At 47.7% G+C, this 12,822-nt stretch overlaps 1 protein-coding gene across 2 annotated transcripts in view; it reads left to right on the plus strand.

Moving 5' to 3' along the window:
• Positions 1-12,250, plus strand: part of ABCA12 (ATP binding cassette subfamily A member 12) — an 82,544-nt gene extending 70,294 nt beyond the window's left edge. The window contains exons 43-54 of one of the 2 annotated variants that reach the window (XM_051786727.1): positions 846-961; positions 1,707-1,866; positions 3,142-3,410; positions 4,030-4,237; positions 6,198-6,307; positions 6,869-7,013; positions 7,141-7,275; positions 8,572-8,675; positions 8,931-9,023; positions 9,480-9,585; positions 10,171-10,308; positions 11,487-12,250. In XM_051786727.1, the coding sequence (XP_051642687.1) occupies positions 846-961; positions 1,707-1,866; positions 3,142-3,410; positions 4,030-4,237; positions 6,198-6,307; positions 6,869-7,013; positions 7,141-7,275; positions 8,572-8,675; positions 8,931-9,023; positions 9,480-9,585; positions 10,171-10,308; positions 11,487-11,606 (1,704 nt within the window). In that variant the 3' untranslated portion in view covers positions 11,607-12,250. Of the gene's footprint in view, positions 1-845; positions 962-1,111; positions 1,358-1,706; positions 1,867-3,141; positions 3,411-4,029; positions 4,238-6,197; positions 6,308-6,868; positions 7,014-7,140; positions 7,276-8,571; positions 8,676-8,930; positions 9,024-9,479; positions 9,586-10,170; positions 10,309-11,486 lie in introns of those variants that run through there. The other variant, XR_007904399.1, reaches the window with a different exon arrangement.
• The last annotated feature ends 572 nt before the right edge of the window (positions 12,251-12,822 follow it).

Below are 12,822 nucleotides of genomic sequence, written 5' to 3' on the forward strand. Positions count from 1 at the left end.
GGAATCTTCAAGGGCATTTGGGTGTCCAGCCCCCTTTGGTGCAGGGAGGGCTAAGGGCTGAAATCCTGTGGGGAGTGGAAGCCTTGACTCTTTCTGCAGAGCACAGCCAAAGCTTCTGGGTGTTCTGGTAACACCAGCACACACCAACCAGGCAGTGACCAAAGCATCACAACTGCCTACCTGGAGGGGCTGGGGTGGGAGTCAGCAGCACAAGGAGGGGCTGAAAAAGGGTCCGAAGGCAGCGTGGCTGCACCTGGCTTGGCAGCACAGCAGGGAGGATGGAGCAGGCCTGTGCCTGCCTCCCTGATCCAGGCACTCACCCCAGCACTGCATATTTGTATATCAGCCTGTGGAAAAATCCCTGGAGTCCCTGCACAATCAATATTCAGCGGGCTGAAACTAATCCAGCACTCTCGGCAACTTGATATTTCTCAGTGAATCCCTGCCAGTAAATTCTGCTAAATCCCAAAGCTGGGGAAGAGAGGAACCTCTCAAGGCAGATGTTTGGAAGCTCTCTGGCTTGGCTCAACATTATAAAGACTAGATTTACAGGGCACAATGAAGTGGTCTGACTGCAAGGCTAACAGAAAACCCAAAGGGGTATTTTTTATTCACAACCTTTTCTTAAGGTATTTTCTGCCTGTGGTCCTCAGTGTTGAGGCTTTGCGGGAATTCACTTGCAAGCCTGGGGAGGACTGAGACCCACCTGTGTTTGGTTTCCCTTAGGATGCCCAAGCTGCACTTGTGGGACCAAATTCAGTCCTGGCTTTGTTCCTTCTGCATTGTTCTAGGGAAATGTTTAAGAACGGTTGTCCCAGTAACATCTTTTTAATATCATTTTGCAGGTACTTTTTATGGTCCCTATTGGACTCTCAGTAGGAGTTATTTCAGCCTTCCAGATCCCAGCTTTCTGCAACAACAGTAACTTACTGGCAGTATTTCTTCTGCTGTTACTGTTTGGGTAAGTGTGGAGTTCAGTTATTTAAGTATCCCTGCGCAGAGTGAGGAACTGGATATTGCAGGCTGCTGCAGCTTGAAATCCAAGGGGGGAATATGTGGGCTTTTTCCTTTGACACACACTTTACAAACAGTGACAAGTTACTCCTTGCAGGAGCAGGGAGGTGAACCATTGCTGCCTGCTTTATTCAAAGGAAACCCTATGTGAGGATATGGAAATATTCAAGGTCCCAGTGACAGCCCAAGCTGTAAGCAAATGCTTACTGAACTATGGCAAAGTTCAAGAGATAGAGACATTTCAATATCAGAGAGCAAAATAAACAGCAGCACAATTCAGGAAGACTTAGTCAAACTATCTCCCTGCCTTTGAATCCTCCCGGCCCAGTCTGTTTGTTTTCAGGTGGGGTTCCATGTTCAAAGTATGTATTGTAAACTTTGTCTCCAAATTCTAACAGACACAAAGTCAGTTTTCCTTCTTTAAGCTCTGTAATGTGGAAATCTAGTCACATGCCAAAACAGAACTGTTATGTTCCAATCCCTGGAAGAGTTCAAGGCCAAGTTGTATGGGGCTTGAAGCAACCTGTGCTAGTGGAAGGTGTCCCTGACCCTGAGAGGAGGGTGGGACTGGATGGTCTTTGAGGTCCCTTCCAACCTGAACCTTCTATGATTGTCTGATGTCTTCAGTTGTTTGCTTTCAAAGTAGCTTTTTGAGTTAATGTGGTGTTTTCTGCACTGTTGGTAATTCCTAGGTATGCATCATTTTCATGGATGTACCTGCTGGCTGGGTTCTTCAAGGAAACAGGGATGGCCTTCATCGTGTATGTCTGTGTCAACTTGTTCTTCGGCATCAATACCATTATCACGCACTCGGTTGTATTTCTGCTCTCCCAGGAAAAGGCCACGGACCAGGTAGAAGCCCTACTGATACTAAACCCCTGGTGAAACAGCAGGAGGCTTCTTGTGGGTTTGGTGGCTTTGATTGGGTCCTTTGCAGCTGGACATTAATCACAGGACTTGGGGTTCCCTACAGACAGGACACAAGTCACAAATGGATCCTGCTTGTCTGTAAATCTGCACCCCCAGCAGGGAAGAAAATGGTGATGACAGAGGGGAGAACACAAAAGGAGAGACAGAAAACTGGGGACCCTTTTTCTAGCTATCCTGGTGATGGAAAATGAAGGGCAGGAGCTGGGTGGAGATGTTTGATGGACACTTCAAAGCATTTCTGAGTTCTTGCAGCACAAACTGTGGGGAGTAACAACTAAATGTCGCTGCCCTGGGCCTGATGTGCTGCATTAAGCCAGCTTCAGCTCTCTGTCATCTAGATCTGTAATGCAGTCATCTTCTCCCTGCAAGAATGAAAAATGACTTAGAGATGGTGATGACTCCCTAAAGTAAAGCCTTCTCTTAAACTGAGATATCCCTGGGATAAAATGTACACCTTACACTTAGGTTCCTTTTTTATGGAGGGCAATTACTTTGTACAACAATAGCTGGGTTGGATTTTTCTCTCTAGCTGAACGGAGCTTATTCAGCAACCCCCTGGACTTTAGGGACATGCAGTTATGATCATCTTTCATCCCTCTGTGCCCCAATGGCAGGGAGTCAGTCTCTTTCCAAGCTAATTTACTGCCTCTCCACTTTGCTGTGTGCACTAATCCTTTCTTCTGCTAGAGATGTACCAAACCTTTACTGTGAGACTGTGCACTGGGCTGCTTTGCCATGAATTAGCTGGAAAAACCCTTCTAGATCTAGTAAAGACAAATCTGTTTTATGGAGATGTTTGTCCAAGGAAAACAGATAGGACGGTGCTCCAAGGGATCAGACAGTGCTGCAGGGGAGCTGTGCCATACAGTTTGGGGGGCACAGTGCAGCTCAGTGGCAGGGTTCAGCTCTGTCCCATGGCTGGGTTCCGGGTGGCTGGAGCAGCAGTGAGGGACCACACTGGGAACTGACTGCTGTTTACTATGGGTGATCACAACCTCAGAGCTGCCTGTTGACTTTTATGACCTTGTGCCTGTGAAACGAGCTGTCTCCAGAGCTCTTTGCTCTCAATTTATCTCTGCTCTGAGACACAAGCAAATCCCAGTGTAATTGTTACACTTCAGTCCCACAGTAAAACCTATGAATTTATTCCATGAATAAAAGCAGTGACTGACTGTGCTGCTCTTTGTTTTTTACCAGGGCTTGCGTGATCTTGCTGAAAATTTAAGGCATGCGTTCCTTCTGTTCCCACAATTTTGCTTTGGCTATGGCTTGATTGAACTGTCACAGGATCAGGCACTGCTGGGCTTCTTAAAAGCCTATGGAGTGGATTACCCTGACAAAACCTTTGAGCTGGACAAGACCACATCCAAGCTGTTTGCCATGTTTATCCAGGGCACTGTGTTTTTTGCCATTCGCCTCACAGTACACGACAGGATGATTCAGAGAGTCTGGAGCAACATACTGGAGTAAGTAACATCTGGAGCCCCACAATGAAAACAGACCAAGCCAGAGCTCAGTGGTTTCATTCTGGGCTCTCACACCATCACTGTCAATTATGAAGCCCATAAATTTCCAAGACACTTTGCAAACATGGAGTAAGTTTCCTCTGGCAGCAGTCCCAGTAAGTGGAATATTAACTAACAGAAGTGCAGGTTACCAGAGTCCCTTGGCATTCTGTGCTGGCTGGGACTGCAGGGCTCTGGGGTTGGTGGGTGGATGTTCAGTAGTTCGGTGAGAGGTTGGTGAGAGCAGCCAGTCCATTGACAACCTCTCTTTGAATTTCCCCCTCTCCTCAAAGAGGAGTGAGAACATTCCTGTCACCTGCAATAGCAGTGTGTCCACAAGGCAGGACTTTCTCCAGCTCACAATATTTGCTGAAAAAGAGGAAAAAAATTAGGCAGAAAGAGAACACTGGGCTTTTTAATTCCCTAAATGGAGCAAATATCAGGAAAGAACAGAACCTGTCTATCTGAGTATTTCATGCATGCCCTGGACCTCACAGGGGGGCTGCTTAGGATCTCTCCCAAGCACAGAGGCCTCTGCTGTCTGCTTGCTGAGGGAAAGGTCCCTTTGCCCTCCCCGTAGGTTCCTCTTCGACAGAGTGCACGGCAAAGCATCACTCCTGCCCCCTGCGGAGGAGGACGGGGACGTGCAGGCGGAGAGGAACCGGGTGGAGGCTGGCAAGGCTGACTTCGACGTGGTGCAGCTCCAGAACCTCACAAAGATCTACCACCTTCCTCACAAACGCATCGTGGCTGTGAAAAACATCAGCCTTGGGATTCCTGCTGGAGAGGTGAGTGAGGGGAAAAGGCTGTGGGCACCCTCCAGTGTCACTGTTGTCTTCTCTCCCAGCCCTTGCTGCTGTCCCAGCACAGCTGTAATGGTTTGTCCTGCTCTGACCTCTTCCTTCCTTTGCCTCATTCTTGGGGTTACAGTAGTGATGAAAGGTTCCTTGTGGATTTGGGACACCAAGTGACAGTTTGAAGGCCCTAGAAAGAGAGGAAGTAGATGGGAATTGATGGAGAAAATGTCTGCACACTGTGTTTGCACAGCACACCTTGTGGGGTCACTGGGGGTCACCAGGTGGTAAATGAAGACAGCAGAATGTGTCCAGCTGAAATTATTCACCTGAACTGCGTGGGAGATTGTGAGTCAGACCATCGTGTTTTCCCATCGGGGAAGACAAATCACTTCAGCTGAACACACATTTTCATGAATCAGGACTTAAAACTAAAGAAAAAATGATTCTTTGGTCATGTCAGTGCAGTTTCTTTCCTGACAAGTGAAAAGATAGGAGCGCAGAGAGCACCTCTGACATCCAGAGGAAAGAGGAGACCAGATTCTACCTCACGCTGTGCAGCTGACCTGACAAGGGGAAGCTTGGCATTAACCCTTGGTACCTGATTTATTTTAATTGCCTGGATCCCACCGAGATAAAAGGATGTAAGGCGCTGGGCAAGACAGCAGCCTCACATGGAGACTGAGGCTCTGGTCTTTCTGGCAGAGGACTTTTTCTAAGCCCCAGCTGGCACCGAGGTCTGTAATGGCCCGTCCCGCCTGGCGGGTTTGGGGGGAAGGCAGTTGGATTTACTCTGTCGTGCAGCAGAGGAACAACAAAGTTATCAGGAGGTTCAATAACAAACTTTTACTACAAACTTTAGGACATAAAGGTAGAATAAGGTACTTGGCAAATTTTAAAACAAGATCCAGACAAAGTAAGGCACTTCACAAACGTTAACTTAGCAAACTTTTTAACTCATCCATGGTCCACTGTTTTGGGGCAGCTGATGCGGTGCCGTCACCATTTCGGTGTGGGCCAAAGGCTCACTGAGGCTAAAAGGGGTGGGTGCCAGAGCAGTGCCTGTCCCACCTCTGCACAGCTCACCCTGTTCCCCTCTCACTTCCCACCTGGTTGTTTGGAGCCAGTCAGCCATTCCTCCACTCTCCTACAAGTTCTCTGACTTCTGGCACAATTCACCCTGCTGCTGGTGGGATTTAGGGCGCCATTCCCCACCTGTCAGCAGAAGCCCTGGCCCTGCCCACAGACCATGCACAGATACTGTCTCTGCATAATCCTCGAGGTGGGGAAGAGCCTTGGGTCGATGCTGTGCATCTGCAGTGGGCCCAGCACATAATAACTTTCACATCAGATGGTTTGTACTAATGATATCAAAATAATAGTAATTATCAGCACAATGGTGATGGCTTATGCAACACATAACTGCATTTACCCAACCTTAGTAATAAAACATGAATTTTACCATGAGATACTGGAACTGCACTACAGGGAACCAGTTCTTAATCTTATTAATGCAGTGCATTACTGAGATTATTTGACAAAAATCTTGTGTCACATTAAGGTTTTACCAGTGACAGCCCAAACCTCACTCGCCTCATTCCCATGAGCAGCTCTGTTCCTGTCAAGGGGAGGCTTTGCACAAATGAGTTAATCAGGATTTGCTCCTGCAGAAATGCACCTTGCAGGAAAAGGAATGACTCTATTAGAGACACATCCCTGCTTCTTCACCATATTAAACAAACGGTCCTAATATAAGGCTCGGAATATTGCACCATAAACAACCTCCATTATAACATTGGTATGTGCTGAGTTCCTCTGCCTCTCCTGCAATCCATCTTGCTCAGGGGGCTGGAGAAAGAGGAGACAAGGTGCACTGAGCACTCCTCTCGGAGCAGGATTTCTGCATTGGAAATACAGCACACTTACATTTCTGCTTCTCTTTCCCACAACCCAGTGCTTTGGCTTGCTTGGTGTGAACGGAGCTGGAAAGACAACGATCTTCAAGATGCTGACGGGTGATATCGGAGCATCCAGCGGAAGGTTGCGGGTCCAGGATCATTCTGGGTATGGAAGATGTGATTTCTGGGGAAGGCACGCGAGCAAATCAACCTGAGCAGCTTTTAAGGCTGGGTGGTAAAGGAAAGGAAATGTGAAAGTCTGAAACAAAAGAAAACATTCAAAACAGAACAAAAATAAATAAGGCAAGGAATTCATCCCTTGAAGGTGGTATGGTTGCTTCTTAGGGGGTTGCATTTTGCTGCCGTGCCTCTGCTGTTCTCAGAGGTGTTTCTTCCACTTCATTCCGTTGCAAATGGGATCAGGCTCAGATCCTTGGAGTGTGCTCCCACTTCTGATCTGGAGACCAGTAGGACTCACCTCAAAGCGTACTTTAGCAGGCATAGGTAGGGTGGCAGCTGTGCCACCTGAGGTGCTGCACTAATTGGAGAGCTACGTACTAGAACTGAGGGCCTGAAAGCTGGAGGTCTGCAGATTCATAGCATTTTCCTTCAAGGGTTGGGAAAGGGGGTAGGAAGCTGGAGAAAGGGGTTTTCTCACTCCTGTTTCATTCTGGAGTGCATTGGCAGTTCAGTCCACGTACAGTGACTTACCAACTTCCTTACACAGGTCCTTGAATGACATTAGTGAGGCACACTGGTCACTCTTTGGCTACTGTCCTCAAGAAGATGCCTTGGATGACTTGCTGACGGTGGAGGAACACATGTATTACTATGCCAGGCTGCACGGCATCCCAGAGAGGGACATCAAGGGAGTGAGTAACACTGGGGCTTGACTTGCAGCATTTGTCATTATTGAGAGCCTTTACATTAGTCTTTCAGTAGAAGTGTGTGTGGTAATTCATCTGGACATGTTATGGAAGCAGTACTCTTGCTCCATAGGTTGTACTCCAGCTTCTCCACCGGCTGAATCTGATGGCCTACAAGGACAGAGTCACCTCCATGTGCAGTTATGGCACCAACAGAAAGTTGTCAACTGCTCTGGCTCTCATTGGGAATCCATCGATCCTGCTGCTGGTGAGGAATGGGGGCCTTGCTGGGGGCAGGAGGAGCACTTCTTTGGGCTGGCAGGGGCACTGTGACAGTGTAGCAAAGCCCCCTGAGGCACAGCTTAGGGGACACTCCCAACATGCCCATGCTTAGCCTGACAACAGAGGCACCACAGGAAACTTTAGGTGCCAGCAAACACTCAGATATTCCTTGAGGGCATAAGAGTGTGGTGACTCTGCTAGTTTCTCTGATAGCATCTTTCAGAGGTCAAAAATAGGTCTTATATTTGCCAATCGATTTTTTCCTATCGACTAACCTGCAGAGTCTTCCAACAGAAGTGACATTCAAACCTGTAGGAGAGCAAAGGAGCAATTTCCCTCAGCATTAGAACATAAAACTTTTTTTCTAGGTTTGGCTTCCCCTTTTGTCTTTGAGCTTGCCAGTTCTTCCATGAGCTATGGCCTTGCTAAAACATATCTTTTTGTGCAGTTGTCCCACTTGTTGTGTACTGAATGTGTGCAGAGCTCTGTGGGCAGGATTCCCGACATTAAGTCTGATACCTGGTGGACATAAATCTCCCTCAGCTCAACTTGTATTGAGCCCAGCACTGCTGCCTTTGCTTCTGACCACACACTGGTGCTCTTACTGCTTTTGTGAGATAAAAGATTTGAATAAAAATAGGTAGTGGGGAAATTCCCTCTGTACTGCCTGCTACCTGAACCCAAGCTGGTTTATTTCTGCCTCTTGTAAGCTGTTGTCCTCAACAATAGCAGCTTGTCAATCAGGAGCTGGCTGACAATTTCATCAGCAGTGCCTAAGACAGGAGATGGTATATCCTCTGCCATCTCTCACTTGCTGTCTCTCTAAGTGGAGAAATGCAACATGTGCTTCACCAGTGTAGGATAAAGAGGCACGTGCCTGTTGTTAGCTCCTTGTCTGGGGTGGTGGCTGTGGGCTTTGGGCCTTTCAAGCACTGTGGTGTAAAAAGCACAGAGGGGTTGGTCTAAGGTGGAGCTGTCACAGCCCATCAGTTCCTTGCATCCAGTGGAGGCTGCAAGTTTCTCCAATTGTCAGGAGAGCTGTGCAGCTCCACAGGGCAGCAAGGAGGGGAAGCTCAGTCAAGCTGACCTGCTCCTGCTTGAAGGGGGCGTGGGGTATCTCAGTCAAATCCATAATGCAATTGAGGATAATCCTTGTCCCAACTCTGTACCAGTGCATCCTTATAGCAAATATAACACTGAGGATGAACCTGGAAACAGCACAAGTGTTGGGGAGGTCAGATTTTGAGTGCAAATTTACATTCAGTCCTGTCTTTCCCAATAGGATGAACCGAGCTCTGGAATGGATCCAAATGCTAAACGCCACCTTTGGAAAATCATCAGTGAGGAAGTGCAGAACAAGTGTTCGGTGATTCTCACATCCCACAGGTAGGGCTGGGGTGGCTCTGCCCCCATTTTGGGGTTGGCAGGAGGTATGGAGAGGCCCATCCCTCGCAATCCCTGTTGGTCCTTGCACAATTCCAGAGCCGTGACAGGTTTGGGGGTTTGTTGTGGCTGAATGTGGGTACCCACAGAGACTCACAATCCTTTAGGGAAGAACAGTCATGTTCTCTGATTACTAAAACAACCATTTTTTTTATACCTTCTCAATGACTTACTGGAGCTTCTGGGTTGGTTTTCCAGCATGGAAGAGTGTGAAGCCCTCTGTACCAGGCTGGCTATCATGGTGAATGGGAGTTTCCAGTGCATTGGCTCTTTGCAGCACATCAAGAGCAGGTCAGTAAAATGGACCTATTTCACTTTTGCTGAACCATGTATGGAGTTACTGACCTACAGCTTTGAGGGCTCAGAACATGAGACCTGTGTTAACAGGGCATCAAAATAATGACATTTTCTGGTTTATGTTTCTTACTGCACCATTGAAATTCTTTGTTAACTAATGCACTTTCTTCTCTCTCACAGCCTTTCTTCCCAGAAACATGTCCCCCAAAGTAATCAGTTCACTGCTGCAAATGTGAAATGCATATGAGGGTTGAACTTTTATTTTATTAGTTCTAACAATAGCTTGGCTTCTTATTAAGTTTCACTCCAGGTTAACAACCCTGACCCCATTCAAGTTGTACTCTGCCTGGATTAGATTTCCCCAAAGAGGCCATGCAAGAACTCTCAGAGGATTTTCTTTATCTGTTTCTCTTTTCTACACTGTTAATTGTGGTTTACTTTTTCCTCTAGATTTGGAAGAGGATTCACTGTGAAGATGCACTTAAATAGCAACACAGTTTGCACTGAGATGCTGACAGAGTTCATGAAGTCACACTTTCCAAACACGTGCCTGAAGGTAAGCAGGACAGATACTTTCTGGAGAGGCCTTCAAAATCCCTTCAAATTAACCAAGAGGATCTTGCAAGATGGACTCCTTGTAACATATGGTGCACATGGACCTGTGCCACTGCTGTCAGCTACATGGTCCAAGGGTTGGAGCACTCCACTTCCTTGGTGGCTTAAATAACATCAGCCAAACAGCTGCAGTGATCCTGTAAGGCAGCTGCCCCAGGGATGGCCCCACAGAAGCCTGGCCTGCTTGGAGACCTACTGCAGGTTCAGTGGCTAATGAGATGGTCGGGTGCTTCCAGTAACTGAGTAACTGTAGAACCAGATTAACTCAGTCACGAATCCCATCCCTTGTCCCTAACAAAATGGCTCACTTGGAGCTGGAAAACGCTATGGCCATCCTGGAGCTTCCAGCTTTGGGGCTTAGTTATCCTCTCCCAGCCACAGAACCCACAGAAACTCCCAGTGGGGAAACACTGGTCAATACCAGAAGATACCCCCTGCCCCTTCATTCTCCCATGGTCCATCAGATCTGTTGGCTCTTTGAAGGGAGCAACCTCTTGATGTTACCCCATCATTCCTGTTCCCACAGGATCGGCATTTCAACATGGTGGAGTATCACGTTCCGGTCTCTGCAGGAGGCGTAGCAAATATATTTGATCTCCTGGAAGGCAGCAAAGCAGCCTTCAATATCAGGCACTTCTCTGTGAGCCAGACAACGTTAGAGGAGGTAAGGAATTAAAATGTGTGACCATCCATTTAAAACTGCCAACAGGGGAGCAGACTGATGGTTACACATAATGGACTGCTGCACACAATAGACTACATTTTGAAAGGGATTTCCATCTATATTCCTCCTGGGGGTACTTTATCAGTACTACTGCCTCCAGGTACCTGTGCTGGCGTGAGGAAAATGCACACGGAAAGCTGCCCGTAGCATAAAGGATCTGTTCTTCTCTCTATCACTGCTGATTTCAGCAGCCTCGTGGGTTTGGATGAAGGGCAGGATTATGAATCACTCCCGAGTCCAGGGCTAGGCTTGCCACCAGTCCTGGAAATTTGCTTAGTTTCACTCTTTGGTTTGTAAGTTAATTTAGCATTACTCCAGACTTAACTTCGTGGTTAAGTCCTTTTCATTTTCCCTTGGAAGAGCATTCCTGCTGGCACCAAAGTCTTGTAGGAAGCACATCAGCTGTAGGGATGCCACAAGGACTATCCTGTTGAGCATCAGCACCTGAAATACTAGGTTTGTCTCAGAGAGAGGAGCAGCCCTGTAGTCCTACAGACTGTGGGACAGCAATCTGGGGGAAGTTCCCCAGTGTTGGTGTAATAGGGGGCAGTGGCTGCGAGAGAAACAGGCAGACAAAATGCAGGAAGCCCCAAGTTTTGTGGGATGGCAGCTTGGATTTGTGAATATGCAAATGTGATTGCAGGTAGCGTTCTAGTAAGAATACTTAGTGTATGCATTCGATACTGTTCAAAGGAAGACTGTGGGAGCAATTGTAGACACCCATCTCTGCACTCTGCAGTTGTGTGTGCACAGGTGTCAGTTCCACACAGACAGATGGGTTTATAAAGCAATGATGGGACTGTGTTACTGTGTGATCGAAAGGAGCCTCCACATGGGTATTACCTGCCTGGCACTGCTGGAACCTGAGCTGCAGGACAATTAGGCTTCATGCAGGAATGTCTGCCTTTGCATCCCGGGTGTCGATTCAGCAGTACAGGAATGTGCATCCATTTATTTACATTAGCCCATGGAAGACCAACATTTGCAATTCTCAAATCCAGCGTGAAGCACTCTCTCCAGGCTCACAGTCAAATGAACAACCAATCCTTTTTCATATTCATTCATATTATAAATTATTTATGCTGTCACGGACTGAGTGTTCTCCTTTGAAATTCTAGGTTTTCATCAACTTTGCTAAAGATCAAGAGGATCCTGACGGCACAGACATGGGTCCTGATGTGACAGTGGACAGCTCTGACACAAGTAGCCAAGCGAGTACCATAAGCTCCATCTATTGAGGGGACCCAACCACACAGGATCATAGAACCTGGGAAAAGACCTGGCAGCCCCTCAGGGTTCTTCCAACCCTGTTTTCTGTGATTCTGGGATGGTGGGGATGAAACAGTCCCATTTTCTTAAAGTACTTTCTTTTTTTATGCACTTAATTTGTAACTAGGAACATGGTAGGCATTTGAGTCTGGCACTTGGTTACAAATCAGATTGGCCTTTCCACAGGTTCTTTTCCCCCCAGTTCTTGTTTTGTGATCACTGTAATGCCTGTGAGGACTTAGATGACATCCCCTGCTGCTCGTGGCTGTTTGCTTACAGCAGAAATGGCTGTGATGCAGCAGAGGAGCTGTTGGCAGTGCAGGGTGTTTGACCAAAGAGCAGCCCCAGGCTGCAGAGGAAAGCCCACACTCCACTCCTTGCTCAGCAACAGACTTCCAGGGTGACCATGCCAAAGTCCCTCAGGTTTGACAGGTTCCCTGCTGGTGAGAAGGGGCTCGTGGCCTTGCCCTGCCTGCCAGGGGAGCTGTGAGGACACAGGTGTTGTGTACTGAGAGCTGCCAATGCCATTGGTGGGGGCCATCTTTGGTAATGACATAGGGATTATCTGTACATGTGGGTTACGTCAGCACAAATACAGTTATTTTAAAAGTTAGTGCTTCCAGTGGTTTTGGTTTGTTCCCGTAGTTTATTCCAGCTCTGTGTAACTCCTCAAGTAACTCCTCTGGTGCCAGGCAGTTCCTAGCTTTTGGTACCCAGTGGAAGATCATTCCCCCACTAGCCCTTTTCTCCTTTGGGCTGATGTTTAGGGGTGCTCTGCCACAGCTGAGGAATGGCACAGGGCAGGTGTGTTGGAATCCTCTGACATGAAGGAGTTTGCTTTCCAAGGCTGTGTTTCCCCGAGCACACTAAAGGCAACGAGCACTTCCCATGCTCAGAAAACCTCCATCTCCCAGCAGCTCTGCCTCTCTGTGTCCTCTCCAGTGACCTTCCTCCTCAAGCCCACATGGTGGCTGCCCCTATGACTCCAGAGCTGTGTTTTCCCACATAATAAGGCATCATTAGCTTCTGCTTCAAAGGCTCTGCCTGCTGGCTTTCAATGAGTCCTCTGCCTCCCTATGAGCAGCAGCCCCCAGCAGCTGAGTTCAGCACACCAGCACGCACATCCTGCTTCCTCCCCTCCAGAATCATTAATAGATAGAGTAGTTGAATATGATTCTTTATTAT

The sequence above is a fragment of the Manacus candei genome, unplaced genomic scaffold (assembly GCF_025592945.1).
Source record: "Manacus candei isolate 608988 ecotype Guabito, Panama unplaced genomic scaffold, ASM2559294v1 h1tg000023l, whole genome shotgun sequence".
Classification (NCBI taxonomy): Eukaryota; Metazoa; Chordata; class Aves; order Passeriformes; family Pipridae; genus Manacus; species Manacus candei.